Below are 21,129 nucleotides of genomic sequence, written 5' to 3' on the forward strand. Positions count from 1 at the left end.
TGGATACAAGACATCCCAGTCTCAATATGGACCAATGCCTCCTCATGCTTGTTGTGTGTTGACAAATTTGACCAAATAATTGACAGAATAAAACTAAAGACATTTTCTAATTAGTTTCACAATATCATTCCAGTTAGTTTTACATTTTTTTGTAAAGTATTTTTATTTTTATTTCGCTTTACTAACCCCCACCCCCCACACACACACATACACACCTAGTTTTTAGTCTAGTTTTAGTTAACTATAATAACCTTGGGGTAGGTCTGTGTGTACGTGTGTGTGCCTGTTTGTGGGTGCCTGTTTGTGTGTGCGCGTGCACACACACTTCCCACTATTGCTTGTTCCAGCTCAAGCAGTTGTAGAGCTCCGTGTAGACAGGAGCAGGACAGGACAGGTGCACTGACAGCAGCACATTATCTGGCTTTAGGTTTTATTGGCCCGCTGGCTGAGGCTTGGGCTGAAAACACTGGCACTGTACCAGACACACAGCGAGACACGGAGGCAGGAAGTAGAGCGGGGGGTGTGTGAGAGAGGGAGGAAACCAGGGGGTGCTGAGGGACAGGAGGAGGGCGGACAGAATGATAAGGGAGAGATGGCGTGAGTAGGGAAGAAAATGAGTGTAGGGGAAAAGTGGAGAATGGAATTAAGCTTTCACAAATGTATAAATGGACAGAAAGGACGGGGGGGGAGTGAGGAGGGGAGCTGGAGTAGGGAAGAATGTGCAATGCCATCTGCCTTTTTCTGCAAAAATGCACAAATGTGCCCAAGTAAAGTCAAATTTGGGCCTTCGTCATTGCTTTTCATAATTGCTTTGATCTGTTTTTCCTTGTACCTCACGTAATAATGAACACGTGGAGTGAATAATTTTGAAGAGCATGGCATTCCATTTGCATTCGATCCTCTGCAAAAGAAAAAATCTAAAGGCCTAAATTGAACACTAGGTAATTGACCGCAAATTCACCAACCTGACCGCGCCATTTAAGTAAGGCAGATGACAAAATGCAAATAATGTCAAAACATCTAGTGACTGATTAATATTCTGTCCTAACATTTGCACATATAACAACAATATACAACAAGGAGCAGTTCTTATACAAACAATCAGTTTTGAAAATTGATGCATGCCACGGACAGGCACCACAAGTAGCCTGTGCTTGTAAAAGCTCCACTGTTTAATAGGCCATGCCTGAGTGTGGTAATCTAAATGTTTCATAATGCAATTGCACAATTGAAAATTATATCAGGGATGGCCTATTACTCACTAATTAGGGCAATTAGTGCATATTGCGCGGGCTCAGTTCTATAATGCAGCTATGATGATATTGCTTAGAGCAATGACATGGTTCAGATGAGACAAGATGATATGCATATGAAATAGGATCCAACTTAACAGACGTGTCAACCCTGATCCCAGTGGCTGAAGCCAGGTGCCATCATTCAAATGCATCATTAACAGGGACATTACATTACAGTGACCCTGATGCCAGCTGGCCGTTCAATAAGTCGATTTAGTATCAAGTTTTTGCTAAGTAGGATCATGTGCAGTATTGCTCAGAATTCAAGTGGATTGACTGGGTGGAAGTTTGTAGAACTTGAGCTTCGTTTTCACAGTTAATTTTGAGAGTCTACTACAGATGATTTTAGAATAACTTGATTGCTGGCCATTTCCTTCAGAAGCTAAAGGAAGACTTATTTTTGAAGGCCAATTCTGCATCATAGCTCGCCTGGCCTATGTATGTAACAACTAATTAATATTGCTGCCGGCCATATGTCACACAAACATCCATGCATGCATGTCATTGTAATTTTAGACTGCACAATGTTTTCGTAAACAAGAGATGCTTCATTGAAGTTCCTATTATTTCTGAAAATGCTATAAACTTTTAGTGGTCCTGAGGCTGTTCATAGAATTGAAACACTACAAGTAGTCAATTTCAGCTTCAATTTAAAAACTCCATGACTAATTGGTGTGGAAAGGAGTGAAGCACTTTGATGCCCGGACGGAGGGACCGCTGGCAAGCTGCTGCCTGATGTGTGTTAACTCGTCTGTTATAATCTGCAAACTCTAGTCCGTCTTGGCTGCCAAGATGATCTGACACTTCAGTACGCTGGAATTGCAGTTTTACAGCCTGGCTGTGTGCCCGTCGCTAATCTGTTGCCACTCGGCAGCATGGAGATAACTTTCGCCGGGTATATAGGACTCACCTGTCTGGGACTGTCGGGTCTCCTCTCTTATTCAGCACTTACCTCCTCCCCCTGGGTAAAATGCTCCTCCAGTTTCACTGCTACGCTAATGATACCCAGGTCTACATCTCCCACCAAACCCACCACAGCCCTTCCTCCCTCACCGCCTGCCTTCAGGACATCAGGAGCCTGATAAGCAGGAACTTCTTGAAGTTAAATGGCAGTAAAAACGAGACACTGCTCATCAGCTCGAAAAACACCCTCTCCAAAACCCCAAACACCACCGCCCCAAACATCAGCATCGATAGCTTCCCTGTTCCCTTCTTCACCCAAGCCAAGAGTCTCTGTGTCATTCTGGACAGCACCCTTTCCTTTGTACCCCACACAAAAAACATCACCCGATCTGCTTTCTACCACATCCGCAACATCTCCAGACTCCGCCCACTCAAGTCCTCCTCCATGCATCTTTTCCCGGATCGATTACTGCAATGCTGTTCTCTCTGGCCTACCCACCAAATTGCTCAACAGACTCCAAATCATTCAGAACTCGACTGCCCGGATCACTGAATCATCTGACCATATCACCCCTATCCTCATTCAACTCCACTGGCTCCCCGTTCACTACAGGATTGACTATGAAAAACCTTCTGCTCACCTACAAAGCCTACACAACCTAGCCCCCACCTACCTCTCTGACCTCCTCCTGGTGTACGCCCCTTCCTGCGCTCTTCCTCAGCCGGCCTCCTGACCGTTTCCACCTCCCGCCTCAGCACCTTATGGCTCATTTCCACCACATATCACAGCACAGTACAGCTCTACTCGACCTGGTCTTACTCGTCTCTACTTGATATAGACTCTGTTTCCATAGCAAGTTTACTCGCCTCCGCCCACACCTGGTCGTCATGGCGACCGCATATCTGTCCTCCGCCCATAGCTGAAGTAGGCTATAACGTATAACGTATTCTGCCTGACCAATCAGGCGTCTGCAGTGTTTTCACGTCACGGTATGGTACCGGGTTCACAGCGCTGGAACCTCAACAAAGCAGGGACCAAAACTAGCACGACTCAATCCCGACTCAACCCGGGCTGTCCACGTTTTTGATCGGTGGAATGAGACAAAAAAGCGAGATGAGCTGGGCGGGGCTGTGCTGATACCAGCGGTGGAAATGGGCCAATAGAGACACTGCGGAGCGCGTCACAGTTGGAAAGCCACGCCCACCGATGGGGAAACTGGATCGCTAGTTCACAGGCAAAAGTGGCCGTCGGGAGGAAATCTGATCACATGTGGACAGTCTGACAAGTTTTCTCCTGTTTTCAAGTAGACAAATCTGTCAAAGAATCTGTCAGACAGGAGAATGTATATCGGGGGGAAAAAGGAACTTAATGGCCTCCATGAGTGTCTTTTCATTCAATAAAGCTGCATAATAAATGATCCCACACAGTGTCCTGACGTGAAATACTTTGAGATTTACCAGTAACGTTACTTGATTTAATCACCAGATTAATATAAGATCATATATATTGATATTTAATCATTTCACTTCATATTTAAAAATCTGAAATACAGCTACCGGTATGTTTTTCAGCCGAGTTTGAGTGACTGACGTGACATTGCTGTTAAAGTGGATTGATGCGACGTTACCTATCATATCATTAGAAGATAACAAGTCAGTGAGATTTCGAATTACTTTTGTACCCTGTGTAGATTACTGGCAGTCAATACAGAGAAAAATATCCGGAGACCCATCACACATTAACGCAACCAACGCAACTCATCTGTTTTCTAGCTGGCTAGATCCACATTTTTCTTCTCAACTGCTTCCTTGTTTTGCTCGTGAGTACAAAAAAACTTTAATTGGTGAATAATTAGCCATGTTTAATTCAAGGAAAATTACACTGGTGTATGGAAGTGAATGGATGGAGAGCGTTCCCCTATGATGGACGTGGCCTATTTCATTCAGTGTCTCTATGGGTGCTAGGGCTTTCAGCTGCATCGCTCCCAGACTCTGGAACTCCCTGCCTCCACACAACCCACAGTCTGACACATTAACCACATTCAAATCCCACCTCAAAACCCACCTGTTCAAACTGGCCTACTCACTTTAATGATATACAGCACTCCGCTTTCTCTGACCTCATCCCCTATGTGTCTGCCCGCCTCGTATCTTCTGTCTGTTCTTCTTATCTATGCTTGTCTTGTTTTATTTATGCTGCTGTTTGCCATGCTTGTTGTTTTGATCTGGGTATGATCTTGTAGTACAGTAGTATGTTATGTTCTTTTATGCACTGTACGGTCTAAAAGCGCACTGGGTCAGTGCGCTTTTAGCCTCTCTGGTCTCAAGACATTGTGCACCCTGGTAATACCAAAAAAGGACCTGAAAACTGGGTTTCTGTAAACCCGCCGGCACTGACCTTGGGTGTTTTGAAAGGCGCCGCCAAATAAAAATTGTTGTTGTTGTTGTTGTTGTTGTTGTTGTTGTTGTTGTTGTTATTATTATTGTGATTTTTCACAAGTGTTAATAGTGTTAATACATGCTGTGTTGCAAGTCCCACATGACTGTTGAGCTGGAGTGGTTAAGATGCTGGAATGTGACAGATGCTAACCGCTTGGCTTTTTGCTTGTGAATAGCAATAGAGTGGCCATATCCCGCAGGAGGGCTTTTCATAAACAAAGTAATTGTCAGACGAAATGAACAGCACTTATCTTGGATGGATTTGGTCTGCGAGGTTTCCCTGCTGGAATGGGGAATCAACATGCAGATGAGGAAATTGTTTGCTTTCATTGAAATTTGCCCCCCTGTCCTCTCCCTCTGCAATTAAATTTGAACAGGGGCCGTCGCACCTCTTGCAATCTGGGAACCCATCGGTTAAAAAACAAATGAATGTATATATTTTTACCTCTGGGGGCAAGCATGTTTCAATACCTGAATAACCGGAGCTGGAACTCAACTCGCCTGGCGGAGCCCCGTTATGCTAACTTTACAGAGCGCTCACGCTATTATTTGGAAAAGCTATTATCTGGATTTTCTTTAACCATGCCATTAGATTTTCATGCAAATTGAAAATATGTCCTGAGAGATTACGTGCCTTGTAACTCTAAAGCCCTGACGCACCGGGCCGTCGGTGAACAACTTTTTATTCTTCGATTTGAAGTAGCTACTACGAAACCGTCGAAGTCTTGTGCGAGAGTGGTGTGAAATTGGTAAACAAACGCTGCTTCGTTTCATGTATACATGAAGCGTTTTTTTGTTGTTGCGTCCTGTCCTAGGTCTCATGCAGGTGCACTAAGTATGGGCAGGTTGAATGTCGGCTGTAGTCTTTGCGGTGTGTTCCAGTGCATCTTTTTGGCCGTGACACAGGCGGTGTGAAGCGACGCAACAGTCGGCCTTCGTTGCCGCTATAGTTCTTTGACGTCGGGTTGGTGTGTCTGGACCTTGAGGAAACAAAGAGCCACATGCACACCCGCAATGACTTTGTCTTTGTGTAAAGCCCTTCCTTCCATGCCACACGTCCATTTGAAACGCTATTATTACTTATTTCAGATGTTCATAAGGATGCCCTCTCTACTCTTTTTGAAAATGTGAAGAATGCTACTGTATACAACTACCATACAATGCAATAGCAGCCACAACCCCCACCCCCAACCGACTGTGTTCCTCAGCATGTTCACTAGAGATCAGTAGCGGCTGGTGCATTGTTGTCCAGGGAGGGCTATATATAGGCGTGGACGATGGGGTTGAAATCAATATGATAATCATAAGGATTCTTCTCAATATCAATATCTATGTTTCACGTATGCAAAATCAGTGTTCATCTCATTGAACTGAATGGTGATGTCAAACAAACCTTATATTTTCAAATAATATTCCTGACATACCTCATTTGATCAGTTTTTAAGTAACATTTGCTTGTCATCATCAATTTAGCAAAAATGTCACTATTAAAATAACTTCATATCATCACGATGATTCCACTGAAAGACAACAATAATAGGCTATTGAATTATCGTCCACTCCAGCCCTAAATCAAGCAAGTAGTAACGGACGTTACTAGCTACTAGAAACATCTGAAAAAGACCTGAGTGTATTTTCTTCCTCTGTAGCCTGTTGTTTAATGGCGAGCTCAGGGTGATCTGGTCCAAGCTCTTTCACTCGATGCTTCTCCTGTAAAGTCCGTCTCTCAAACGGCGTCGTTTTGAGTGACTTCACAGAATTTTCTTTCTCCATTCTTGCAAAACGTCTTTTGTGTTTTATGGCAGTTGAAAACAAACTTCTTTGCTTCGCGCACGTGCTGCAAAGCCGTCGGCGTGGGACTGCTACTAGTGTTTATACTGTATATACTGCGTCACTACTCGTTACCCTATGGTCGCTACCCATCTACATAGCCTAGCCTACGTCACGACACTCACTCTACCTGACCCCACCTCCACCTGGTCGCTAGATACGTGCGCCCAGAGCCCTCCCAAATCCTTTTGTTTTTTAGAGTGAACAGCGCATGTGCAACTACACAGATCCTGATACTCTAATGATCTGCACTGGTGGAAACCGGAAGTAAACCGGAAGTCCCCGGACGGCGTCCGTGGCAATTCGGTGCAAGAAAATATTGACCCAAAAACAGTACACATGTAGATAATTATGAATCTACATATTTATTGCAGATTATATACTCACTATCTAATATTCACCTCGCTCATAAAAAAAAATATATATATATATATAGCCTATAACGTTTTATTTCCCTCTTCTTCATGTGGATAAAGTAGGTGGGGCGGCACCCTGGCGCCCTCTAGTGGCCGGCCGCCACTGCTAGAGATACTGTAGTTTGCCATCTCTGGTGTTCAGCGAGTAAGCGGGACATTTAATCATTCTCTGTCTTTTCGCTCTCAAATTTATCACACGATCAAGAACTACCGGTACTGTGAATAACGATAGACGAGTGATAATGGAGTGGCCATTTGCTCTCTCTCTTTGCACAGTTATTTTCTGGCTGTTCAAAAGCACTTTACCAGGTACCTGATTGCACATCACGGTTAAGCCTTTTACATGTCATTTTGAAGAGTGTTATTTTTCAGCTCCATCTCTCTATCTCTTTTGCAGAGGAACGTTTCTGTTCCTCCACTGCCAGCTTCAATCTTCAATCTTGGGGGTTTAAGTAAGCTACAGTGAGTGTGTTTACCAAGGCTGAGATATGGTGATGATCATGGGGAGAGAGAGACAGACATGAATGCATGCATGAGACATATATTGAGGTGAGGGAATATGACATTGGCTACAAATGGCTACAAGCTAGAGCTAATTGGATTATTATTGTATGCTGTGGGGGAGGGGGCATGTTGGCTTCTGCTCAGCCATTTGGAATGTTTTGCTGTCTACTTTGTGGCCCTGTTTCAAATCAGCACTTCACAGATGCACTGCCAACTGTGCCAAGCCATTTCTCCTGTGGTGAAAGCAGCAAAGTGAAACACGTCCAACATGTTGAATGTTGTGATTTAGCTCTCTCAAGAGTGTCTGGATGGGATTGCTGCGATGACCCCTCTGTCCCCCTGGTGCCGGTTCTGTTGGCTTAACACAAGTTTGGTGCAGAGTGCAAACCATGAGTATCCAATCCAGAGGAAAATACATTTATATAGAAAACTCACCATTCAAGCTGTCCAGACTCCAGAATGGTCATTCATATACCGAAGCTGTGAGACAGTAAATTAACTTTTAAATCAATGGTCTAATGAAGTGAGTGAGAATTAGTGAAGGAAGTGAAGTGAAGGACTAATCGAAGGTAGAACTTATATATCATACCTATAAATTTGGTAATGTGGCCTCTGTTCTGTTTGTTCTCTGTTTTAAATTTTTGTTCCACTGTCATCAGTGATGCCATAATTCACTGACAATGTCATAAGTGATGTCATCAGTGATGTCACTTGAGCAATTGTGCATTGTGACATCACTGATTATGTCATCAGTGACATCAGCATTGTGACATCACTGATGATGTCATCAGCGATGTCATAAGTACTGATGATCTCATCAGTGATGTCATAAGACACTGATGATGTCACCAGTGATGTCATAAGACTGATGGATGTAAACTTAAGGGGCACACACACACATGTAGGGCAATAACATTTTGTGTGCAACACACACACCCACGTGCGCCAATAGAGCAGGCATGCAGCAGCCGAGCTGTGGGCGAGGCCGCGCAGCGACTGAGCTGCGTATGCGAGCTGCAGGGCAAGTTGCAGGGTGGGCGATAGCGAGCTTGCCCAGCAGTCAAGCCTAGGAATCGATGCCTAGTTATTATAGATAAATTATAATAAGCTGTTTAAATAAGTTTTTGAAGACTGAAACAGTTTCATTTTGGAGGTTATTCAAAATAAGTAGTGTCAGCCTTGAGCTATAATTGCAGTCTCTGGTTGGATATGATTGTAATTTTTCATGACACCATTTCACATTGGAATGACTCACACTCAACAGTACTCTAATTGAGTCCTTTCATTTGGCTATATACTGTATATTTGCGTTTAGACTATCAGCGTGCAAGTGGCAATTTGCTCATGGTATGACGGGAAGCATTAGGGAGGTGATGGCTATGTACTCCCTGTTTCCTCCTCCGACCTCCGCCATCTACCCACCCATCCACCCCACACCGCCTATCTCTTCCTGTATTCTCCTTGTCCCTATGTCATGCTGTATACTGTATGTACATCTAGGGACGGGCATTGCAAACTAGCTCAGGCTATAAATGTTATGATGCACCACATCTGTTTTGACAAATGTTATATGTTGTGTATCTGTCCCTATTATCAAATAAATGAAATGAAATGTATGTATACAGTATATATATATATAGACTTGAATTTTTCTTTAATAAGAGAGTCTTTGATATAGCTCAATTTATTAGTAATGCCTGGGAAAGAAGAAAAAATATGCTGTTTGTATAGGTTTGTAATGAATATGTTCTATTTTTGTATATGACACCGTGTGTCATTTTGTTTGTTATCTTTGCATTCTGAAATATGGAAGCTGAAGTATTGTAAACCACAGTTTTGTATCTGTTTTTGTCGTGTCTCATAAGCCCATACGGGCTGGGCACCATTGGTGTGTGACATGTAAATAAAGAAATCAATCAATCAATCATATACATACTGTATGTGTATTTATAATCTGATATGGATGATCTTGGTGTCAAATCATACATGTCTTGTGGTGAGGAATTCAAATTTGGAACTTTAGAATTGCTCATAAGCTTCGTTCTATCTAACAATTCAAGACAAAGTAAGTGATTGCCATAACTGCCCAAACCTAACCTCTTGAAGTGGTGAAAATGATTAGCCATGTTCTTCAGGTACCCCTGAACATTGCCTAAAGTGCCATAAGGCTGAATGTCCAGTTACACCACTGCGTCGTGGGCTTAAAGGTACAGTATTTGTGCTTGTATGAGTCTGGACAGACATGGATGTAGACTCCCACTTGTTGGCGGAGGCAAACAACGGCAAGGCGGTTTATGTGTATGTATGTTGGCTATAAGTGTACCAAATGATATGCTTTTATCACAAAACACACAAGTGTTATGGAACTTTGAGCTAAGCTGCTCCATTATTAAAGCAATATGAGGTGATTAGGGAGATTTATTCAAAAGTAAAGGCGCTTTCCGCGCTCTCCTCCTACCAAAAAGGCAATTGTCTCCCCTCTCCTTTCTCTCTTTACCACTATCTCTGTCTCAGGTCTTAAGGCTTTATGGGGAATGAACTTGGATGAATAAACACACACACACACACACACACACACACACACACACACACACACACACACACACACACACACACACACACACACACACACACACCACCTGTGATAGATTGGTGCTCTAATATGCCATACCTGGTTGCCTGGAAACAGACCGTAGCCAGAAGAGTGGAAAGAAAATAAATTCCATCCATCGGATTAATCTGAGGACTGGAAAGTGGCAAGTCGCACCTAAGAGAAAATTCTTGCCAGCCTTGCAGATTTCGTATGCAGACTCTATCAAAGCCCACACTGTTGGGCAAAGTCCAAACTATATTAACCTGAGGAAAATGTTTTCATCATCTTGAACCGGTATGTTGTGAATGTTTAATTAAGTTCTTAATGAAGAACTTTTTTTTTAACCTTTTTATTCCTTACTGAAAGGCCTACTTGAGCACATTATTGTGCCATGGCACATTTGTTCCGCTAGCGTATAGACCATTTACTTGATGGGACACAGACTATTTTTGTCTACCTTCCAGAATGTTGTTCTGCCATTACACGAGAATGCCCTATTGGATGAAATGCTTAATTGGTTAGGGCCCAAGTAATGTGATGGCATTTAGAGTCAAATTACACCAGTGTCACAGAGGTCCCTGTTTCTCCCTGTGTGTGTGTGTGTGTGTGTGTGTGGGGGGGGGGGGGGGCGTGTTGTATGAGTATATTATGCATTTGTGCTTCCATAGGCATCAGTGTAATTCTGTTTGACAGGCAATGTGCACCAAATGCGTTACGGCTGCGTTGCGGATCCGGCAAAGCTGCCGGATCGACTCGCCCACGGAAAAATGATGCTGCTGTTCTATTTTACGTTCTATTATACTTCTGACAGATGACATGAGTGTGGGTCTGTTCGCAGCCGTACCACATCTGTTCCGGAGGCGGTGTACATTAGCCATGAGTCTGTGATGCAGACATGTACTGTATGTAGTTCGTGTGCACGCATGTACATTTTTTGTTTACATAGTTTTCCGTTTGATTTATAGCATAATGTTAAGTTAAGTTATCCTTTATTTTCCCTGTGGGGAAATTCATCCTCTGCATTTGACCCATCCTCTACTAGGAACCTTCCTAGAACTAGGAGCAGTGGGCAGCCACAGTGCAGTGCCCGGGGACCAACTCCAGTTCTTTTGCCATTGCCTTGGTCAGGGGCACTGACAGGAGTATTAACCCTAATATAGCACCCGGATAAAACCCACACGAACACGGGGAGAGCATGCAAACTCCACACAGAAAGGACCTGGGACTGGACGGGGGTTTCCACCCGGGACCTTCTTGCTGTGAGGCAACAGTGCTATCCACTGAGCCACTGAGCCTGATTGTGTGTTCTACTGAATGGCATTAAAAGTCTGTGTGTGTGTGTGTGTGTGTGTGTGTGTGTGTGGTTGGGGGGCGTGGGTACATGATGCATGTGATCACTGATCCAGGATGATTTTGTCTTTGTGTGTGTGTTGGCAGCTGGCATCAGGCATCTACAGCTTTGCCTGCTCCCTGTGGAGTCACCAGACCGACTGCTTCCTCCAGCAGATCTACGCCAGAGATGAAGCCGCCGCGCTAAGTTCACTGGAGAAGACGCTGCTCTCTCTCAAAGGTAGCAACATTCATGGCTCCACACATGTGCACTGATACTCTAACCACACACACACACACACACACACACACACACACACACACACTCTACTGTATGTGTGTGCACGTATGACAGAGACGCAATGTGCAAATACTGTCTCTCAAGGGAACTTGCACATAGAAATTCATCAATAAAGAATTCACTGGGTGCACTGGGTGCACGACGCATGCGTGCACACACACACACACACACACACACACACACACACACACACATTCCCTTGTTAATATTTCTGCTCTCGTATAGAGGTGCAAGGATCTGATACTACGGCATGGTATCAGACTGGTTGTACAATACCTTATTTGATATTGAAAAATATGAATGTTGAATGAATGAATTAATTAATTTATGAATTAATTAATTTATTTGGTGATAAAATAAAAGAACACAACAGTACATATAGTAATGAAAGAACAGACAATATATCAATCACCGAGTATAAAAACACAAAAAAGCCGGTCCTCACATAAAACATATAGTAAGACGAGGCATAAAAAACCTAAAACACTTAAAACAATAAAAAAAAACATAAAACAACAGAGAGCGGTTACATTAAAGGAACTCAAGATAAAACAAATAGCAGCAGATAAAGCAAATGGCAGCAGGGCAATGTATCACTTATAAAAAGAATAAAAGAAATAAGAAGGCTATAAAATAAATGTAAAGTGCATTGCCATGGAGCCAGTAATTTAAAGTGCATTTCTATGGAGCAGTTATGTTGGTGCATTATTCCACCCATTGAAATACACTGATTCAGTCAGAGAGGCTGTGAGCCTTAAATATTCATATGTGCAGTTCAAGTTTCGGTCATGTTGAAATCGGTGCAGTATTCACCAAGATCGCCTTAGTTGCTTTGACCACATGCCCCTCGTGCCTCGCAGCCTGCATGGACGTCCACTCAACAAGCTTGTTTTTGCAACGGACACAGGCTCAGGTTGTTGTTGTAAAAGAGAGATAGGACACAGGCTCAGATTGTTATTTTAAAAGAGAGATAGGACACAGGCTCAGATTGTTATTTTAAAAGAGAGAGAGAGAAAACACTAGTATTTACCTTGTAGCAGCGTTCACCCTCTGTCTGTCTGCTGTCCGTCACATTGAGATAGAAGCTCCCGTTGCCCCCCGCTCTTCAGTTTGCAAGCCGTATAACGTTAGTCCGGCTCAAATAAATGCGGGTGCCGATCAAATTCAAATGCCTCGTCCATATTCTCGAAACCAGATAAATATTCAGCCATAACTTACAAAATCATTCATTGTCCGATCATTCAGTATCTGTTACCCGAAACAAACATGGCAGCTCCCAGTCCCAGCTTTCCGCCCCACCACAGCTGACTTCCGGCAAACAATGCAACTCTCTGAGACTTGAGCGAGACTCTCACGAGTCAAGCAGAAGGTAAATTATATCTTTATATAATAATGTCATGATGGAATAATCTGATCCCATCAGTGGTATAAAAAAAACAAGCTTGTTTAGTGCAGTAGGGAGATGTGGGAAAAACGACTGTCAACTGAAGCGATCTTGGTGAATACTGCAGCAATTTCAAAGATTTCTGTTCACATGACATAGTTATATATAAACGGATATGAAAATAGGGTTGAAAAATACCAAAATTCTCCTTTAAAAGTGAAACGGTAATTATTAAAGTAAATTGGTCTTAGTGAAATTCAGTCATGTTGATTTTTCTTAAATAAATGTTTTCAGAATGTTTTTTAGTACCTCTATTATTATGTTTTATTTTTGATAACCTCTATCACAGTGCTCTACATTAATATTCATCCACTATATAATGATTGACAATATTGCATGCCCCCTCTGTGTAAAATGTGTTTCTCTCTTCACCTCAGTTCTGCGCAAATTGACAGTCCACGGATTTCAAGAGCCACAACAGAATATGGAATTGATGGTGAGTTTAGAGGGGGGGGTGTGTGTGTGCGGCTAATACTAACAAGTTATTTTAGCTATGGCTGGTATAGAACCACTCATATTTTCATAAGGCAAGGCAAGTTTATTCATATATTTCATACATTTCAGCAACAAGCCAGTTCAAAGTGCTGTACATTAAACATTGAAAGCATCAAGACAAAGGGCAAAAAAAAACACACTACAGGACAATTAAATACAATTAAAAACAGTAATTAAAGAGCCGAGAGAATGGAAAACAAAAATAGGCTAAAATAGAATAAGACATATACAATGCAAGAATAGAAGTTGCAGTGTAATAAATGAATAATTATTTGATTTAATAAAAGGCAATGGCAAACAAATGTCTTCAGCCTTGATTTAAAAGAACTGAGCAGCAGACCTACAGTTTGTTCTATGTGGTGCGTAAAAACTGAACGCTGCTTCTCCATCTTTAGTTTTGACTCAGAGGACAGAAAGCAGACCACCTGAGAGGTCTGGATGGTTCTTAATGTAGCAGAAGACCAGAAATAATATTTGGCCCTAAACCATTCAGTGCTTCATAAAAAGTTAATATTTTTCTTGTGGACTTTTAATTTGAAAATGTCTCCAGTCAAACTGTGCAAATTGTGGATGGTGGTTATGATTGAAAGTGCCTTAAGACTTATCTCGGTTCATTCAGGAGTCAGGACCTCTCTCTGAGCTCTTCTCCCAGCCTTCAGGGTTAGGAAAGTCCAAAACCATGGAACAGTTAATTCAATTCAGTCTAAGTCTCCCCAGAAGAGGGGAAAAATTGTAGATGTAAAATTGCTCATTGCTGATCATTATGCACACTCTTTTTGTCCTTTGGTCTTTTACCTTAATTTGTTGTAAAAGTTAAATATATCAATTATACAGAACAACAGAGCCCCTACGATGTATATCGAATCTTGTCAAGTTTACATCACATTGTAGAGGAAAAGCACTTGACCCAGGTTCAATTCCCGGGCGAGAAGCCGGTCGGGTATGAGTCCTAGTCGCTGCACTAGTGCCTCCTCTGGTCGATTGGGGGTGCCTGTTCAGAGGGAGGGGAAGTGGGGGGAATAGCGTGATCCTCCCTCATGGCTCACGCTACATCCTGCCGGTGAAAGAAGCGGCTGGGGACTGCACATGTATCGGAGGAAGCATGTGCTAGTCTATGGCTCTTCCCAGATCGACAGAGGGGGTGGAGCAATGACCGGGACAGCAGGGAGATTTGGCCAAGTACAATTGGGGAGAAAATGGGAGAAAAATATGGAGAAAAAAACCCTCAAAAACGGAGGGGGGGGGGGTGTATAGTCCCAAAGCACTCCACCATGCCCACCTTATGACAAAGGTAATTAATATGACACCCTCCAACCTTAGACCTTCAGTGAAAAGGAGTTAAATGCCACAACACATGGCAATACTGCCCGCCGCAAAACACAAGCTAGATTCCCATTGGCAGGAACCTGAATTAATCTAACCTTGATCTATAAAGAGACTGAGCCAGTAATTGCTTTTAAACCTGCCTTTAAAGGCATCTATACAGTAGAATTTGCTTGTCCAATTGCAAAAGGGAGACAAAGAAGGAAACATGGTATGAAAGTGCTACTACAGTACCTATCAGTTTTCTTTTTGTCTGCTGAGAAGGATACAAAAACAGTGTGTCATGCAGGACGTGTGGTACCCTATATGGTGCAGTGTCATCTGATAAAATGGGATGTTGCAAGCCCACATATTTCATATTCACAGAAGTGCCTTAAAGTCACATCCACATGCCATGGGAGCCAGTGTAAGGAGGATAGGGCAGGTGTTAGGTGGTTAGGTTTTCTTGTTTTGGTCAAGATTCTGGCAACATCATTTTGTATGATCTGAAAATGTAACTTGATTTAATTAACTGCACCTGTTTAAGCATCCTTGACTCTATCGCCCCACTTAAAACCAGTTCAATGATGTTCATCATGTCTTCATTTATAATTAGTAGACGTTTATGTTTTCTTGTGTTCAGACATAGGTTTATAGATGTTTGTTATTTACCTTGACAGTTTCGATGAGTCACTCTCGTCTTCTTTAGAAGCAGTCGCACTGACAGCTGGGTATGACTGAAAAGCAACTGGTTGACACGTCATACCCAGCTGTCAGTGCAACTGCTTCTGAAGAAGACCAGAGTGACTCGTCGAAACTGTCAAGGTAAATAAAAAACATCTATAAACCTATGTCTGAACACAAGAAAACATAAACGTCCACTTAAAACCAGGCGGCCTAAACCAAAATCATGGCCCTGGGAAAATGAGGCTACCCGAGCCATTAGGCGGGACTGTAAAAGAGCAGAGCATAAGTGGGAAAAGGACAAGCTTAAAGTATCTTACGATATCCTGAGAGAATGTCTGATTAATGCTGTTAAGTTTATTTATTATTGTTTATTTCTCTAATAATATCACCAACAACTGTCACAGGCCAAAGCTTCTTTTTGACACTATAAATGCAGTACTTAGTTTAGTTTATTTAATTTATTTATTTAGCACACCTTAACACATTGAGTGCCACAGCGCTTCAGTAAAATTGTCTGCAGCCTGTGCCAGATTCACTTCCATTCAGTTGAAAACAGCTATAGAATTTTTTCTATTAGGGCTATATTAACAGGGCTGGACTTTAATGAAACATTGAACACTCCTGCTTCTTCCAAAGAAGAAATTTTGTTTCTAGACAGTTCCATTATGAAATGACAGCCTCTGAAAAAAGTGCACTTTCAAGGGTTTTCTGTCGTTTTTTTTTTACTTTCCAAGATATAGTCACTTTTATGAATACCTTTTGCACTCTAATTTCGAGCACATTCACTGACTCTGGCTGGTGTTTTCTGATGTGGTGGCGTGGTGTGGTTTCTGTGCAGCCTGCGTGCCCCCCCCCCCCCCTCCACCTCTGAGCTGCGGGCTCCTCCCCACACGCACAGAGTTTGTTTTCTCGACTCCGTTTTTGCCCCGGACGGATCCCAGCGCGCATCAAGGAAATGCCAACCGCGACTGAACGAAAAGGCTTGGCCGTTCGGCTTCGGATGCTGGCTTTCTGGCAGGGAATCCTGTGGAGATAGATAGAAGCATAAGAGCTCAGTTGTGAGCGCAGATGCAGCCGAGCCCACTCTCCGCTGCAGACAGAGCAATCTATACGGCTCTGGCTGAAGCATGCATCGGTTTCCTCTTTGATCACGTCTTTCCCTGCTGTCTCATGCACAAAGTAAAGGATCTGAGGTGGGTGGCGCAGCTTCCGTGTCGATGTTTAAGGTGGCGCCGTGTGATCCCTTGAAGGGATTCATGCTCACTGGCTAGGTACGACCTTAAACAGCAGAATTATGGAATAATATGAATTATGATTTTAGGACGTCCACAGACGTCCTTGGCACTCCTCGTTACATTTTTTTAGGACGTCCAGAGACGTCCTTGGCACTCAATGTGTTAAAACAGTGCAAGGAGGGAATGAAGGCCGCAGGGCTTGTACGGTACTTAATTCTCTGGCTATTGCTACTCGCCTTGATGTGTCCCTTACATCCTGTGAGACATTTCTCAAATTCTTTGTCATTAACTCATTCTCTGCCAAAGACGTACTCGGACGTACTTTTTACAATGGCGTTCTGTGCCAAAGACGTACTCGGACGTACTTTCATGTTTTGCTTGTTTACATTAGATCAGACCCTTTCCCAGCCTGTGACATTGTTTCAAGTCAAACTGATAAAAGGAACCCGCTAAATCACGTTTAGTATTTATAGTATAGTCACCCATTTAGCTCATTGAGTGCCAATGACAGCCTGAAAAAGCCCCGTGATCAAAGAGAAAACCGCTCATGCTGCAGCCCAGAGCCATGTAGATTGTTCTGGCTGCAACTGACGGTGCCTGCGAACACAGTCAATCCGCTCCCACAACTGAGCCCTTCTGCCTCTGTCTGTCTGTCAGCATAGTTTCTCCACACGATTAGCCGCTAGAAAAGCAGCAGCCGACACTGAAAAGCCAAACCTTTCCCTGCAGTCCGCGTGTGGCTTTTCCACGTTGCGCTGCCTGGGAGGCGCTGGGTGCGTGAGGCTGTGTGTTACTAGTGTGGGGAGGAGTTTTCAGCTGAGGGGGGGAGAGGGGGGTGGGGCACGCAGGGCAGGACACAACTACATCACGTCACTACATCAGAAAATATTAGCTAGAGTCAGTGAATGTGCTTGAAATGCTTCATTTCACAAAAGGCTGAAAATCTCAGCTTATAATTTGAAATGCCTGAAAACGCTGAAAACAACCTATCTTCTCCGGCTCATAACTAAAGAACGGAAAATGGTATCAATAAACTTTTTTTTTGCTGATGATACAATAGAGTCTCCTTGTTCTTTTTGCGTGTTCGGTGTTTACATAGTAATATCACACAATATTCTGTGGGCCTCGAGAAATCACTGAAAACGCTCTGAAACTCTGGCACTGGGAGCGTCGTTCTCCAAAAGTGGCTGGCACTCAATGAGTTAAGGTAGCTGATATAAAATCATGCATTTTACCTTCTACAAATTATCCTTCTGTCCCACCTGTGCCTCCTGCTGTCTTTTGTCAGTTTGAACCTGTCCCTTCCTTGTTTATTGGAAATAGTTTCCCTGAAACTGTGACCCTTGATGCCGTTCCCTCATGCCTCCTCAAAGAGGTTTTGGACAGTATGGTGCCCTAGCATTCTGTCAATAATTAATAAACCCGCTGTGGTTCAAGCTCTCATCAAAAAGTCAAATCTCGACCCCACAGTTCTCTCTAATTTTAGACAGATTTCTAAACTTCCTTTCCTTTCAAAGGTTGTTGAAAAGGTTGTTTTTAATCAGCTACATTCCTTCCTTGATGAAAATGCCTCCCTAGAAGTGCTCCAGTCTGGGTTTAGAGCAAGTCATAGCACAGAATGCACCTTTTTAAAGGTTACAATCTACAAATTACTTACGGTACTTTGAACTGTTGACTCTGGGGACTGTGCTATTTTAATTCTGCTGGACCTCAGCGCCACCTTCGATACGGTTGACCAAGAGTCAAGAGTCAAGAGTCGAAAATGCGCTCTGCATTCAAGGAACAGTTGGTTCATGTCGTACCTGCAAGACAGAACCTTCTCAGTTCAGATAGGCGATGTCTTATCCTCCTCTGCGGGGTCCCCCAAGGGTCAATTGTAGGTCCTGTCCTATTTGATTTGTACATGCTCCCCATGGGTTCCATTATGCAGAATCATAGCATTTATTTTCATCTTTATACCCAGCTGTACTTCCCACTGAAACCTAATAGTATTAAATGCTCCCTGAAAGCCCTGTTCGACTGCCTTGCAGGACATAAAATCCTGGATGTCCAATAATTTTCTTATGCTAAATGACAATAACACTGAGATTGTTCTATTCTGCCCCCCTGACAACATCAATGATATTTGCATATTTCTTGGACCACTTTCTCCCTTCACTAAACCACACGTAAAACAAATCTTGGTGGTATTCAACTCTGCCCTCAAATTCGAGAGGCAGATCTGTTTTAAAGGGAAGCTTCTTCCAGCTCAGGCAGATAGCTAAAGTCAAGTCCTTTCTGTCTGTCCATGACCTTGAGAAAGTAATCCATGCCCTAATTTCATCCCGGCTGGACTAATGCAACTCACTGTATATACAGTAGGAGCTGCCAACTCCTCCCTCTCCCGGGTTGCAGCTTGTGCAGAATGCATCACATCACCCCCATTCTGGCCTCCCTTCATTGGCTCCCAGTCAGATTCAGAATTGTTTTTTTAAGTTTTATTATTTGTCTTTAAAGCCTTAAACAGATTGGCTCCAACTTACATTTCTGGCCTCCTGCACTGAGTTTCCGTTATCCGGTAGGCTAATTGCCAGACTTTGACCGTTATAATTAATCAAAGTCTGACAAATTAAAATCTGCCGGTCACCAAGTCCAGTGAAAATAATCCCCTCTCACCACAATTTGAGTTGTATTAAACTAGGCTCAAGTTACATTTCCACTCAGCTCCTCCTATTAAATAGCCTAAATGAATATTTTTATGTGTAGGTAGGTTATAGTGTACCACTGTATGATGAACGAAACAACGAAACATAGCCTAATTCACAATTAGGATGTACACGCAGCAGCTCTCAACAGGTTGAGTAGCCTACAGCAGCTGCTCGTTAAAATCAAAGCAAAAAAGAGAGAGCTCACCCACATAACTTTCGCATTTATTTTTGTATGAACATGGAGTATAAATGAGCCCTTACTGTCCTGCGAACCAGGTTGGAGTGAAAGGGTCACCATGCCTTTTCTGCTGCTGCCCCTTTCCTGTGGAATAACTTCCCCCTCCCTGTTAGTTCTGCTTCTTCGCTGGGCATTTCTAAATCAAGGCTCGTTTTCTGGTTCGTCCATTCAAAAGTCAACGCGCTCTGTGGAGCAGGGACAATGTCACGTTGGAGCTACGCTGATGGCAGCGCGACCCAATGCTGGTAGTGGAGCTCTAAAGATAACATTAATGTTAGTCACATAACGTTTGTAAAAAAGACAATTTTTGCTTGATAAGCCTCTTCAAGCCACATGCTGCTGTTCTCGCTCCTTCTGTCTCTCTTTCACTTTCTCTTTCTCTCTATCTTTCTCTCTCATATTTGTTTCTTGTTTTTTTAGTCCTTAATGTTTTCCCGTCTCTCTCTCTCTCTCTCTCTCTCTCTCTCTCTCTCTCTCTCTCTCTCTCTCTCTCTCTCTCTCTCTCTCTCTAGAGTTGGTAAGGACAAATTATTAATGATTGATATAATCCTGTTTACTGTGGTCTATTATATGACTAATAAGGCTATATGAGGCAAGGTTATATGATGGCTAAAATCCACACATTAAAAAGACATTAGCCCTGAGATGTCGCTGGTTATTCCAGCCTATGCAACGCGGGAGAAGTAATGGACCAGAGTTAATATTTCATGTGTAGATGTAAATGCTGTTATTCTATCCTAGTTCTTCTAATTGCTTCCTGCCAGAGCTTATAGCTTGCCCATACCATTTCCCACCCTATTTATTATTCTACTGGTGGTGTGTTTACAGAATGTTCTAAAGCTCCCTCTCTCATGCCTTATACTAACTATCTGAAAATCAACAAAACATTCTTTGTCGGGATCAATTTCACTACTTTTTTCTGTATAGCAGTGGTGTAATCTTTGAAACAAAGCCAAGGTGGTGTTGACTCTTCCCTTATCGGCAGGACTGTGGCCATTCATATCCTTACTTCGTGTGGTTGAATTGATGTTGCACACAGATAAACAGTTGAACGGCATCATGCCCCACCAGTATCCAATTACTCCACACACCTCTCTTCCTCTCTCTCTCGGTCTCTCTGTCTCCATCTCTCGCACACACATACACGGCAAGAATTAGGCTATACCATGGTCAAACGGACATTGCCGTGGATACCCCGCAGTGTGGCCGTAATGCCCCTTCTAAAGTTAACTATCCACACGGCCTGTTTGGCATTCCCTGTTTTGAACTCGTCACGGTGTCCTTAAGAGAAAGTTGTGGATCTCTTCCTTTAAAATGACATGTGACGTAGTGGATAAACAAAGTCACACACCTGTAGCAGTAGCCTGCATCATGCGACGTGGTGGATAAACAAACTCACACAGCTGTAGCAGTAGCCTGCATCATGCGACG

At 43.0% G+C, this 21,129-nt stretch overlaps 1 protein-coding gene across 1 annotated transcript in view; it reads left to right on the forward strand.

The window, feature by feature from the left end:
- ipo11 (importin 11) overlaps window positions 1-21,129 on the forward strand; it is a 222,691-nt gene that overhangs the window by 20,596 nt on the left and 180,966 nt on the right. The window contains exons 6-7 of the mRNA XM_083644271.1: window positions 11,418-11,550; window positions 13,432-13,490. Coding sequence (XP_083500397.1) covers window positions 11,418-11,550; window positions 13,432-13,490 — 192 coding nt within the window. The remainder of the gene's footprint in view (window positions 1-11,417; window positions 11,551-13,431; window positions 13,491-21,129) is intronic.

Source organism: Poromitra crassiceps (assembly GCF_964638095.1).
Source record: "Poromitra crassiceps genome assembly, chromosome: 10".
In the NCBI taxonomy this organism is placed as follows: domain Eukaryota; kingdom Metazoa; phylum Chordata; class Actinopteri; order Beryciformes; family Melamphaidae; genus Poromitra; species Poromitra crassiceps.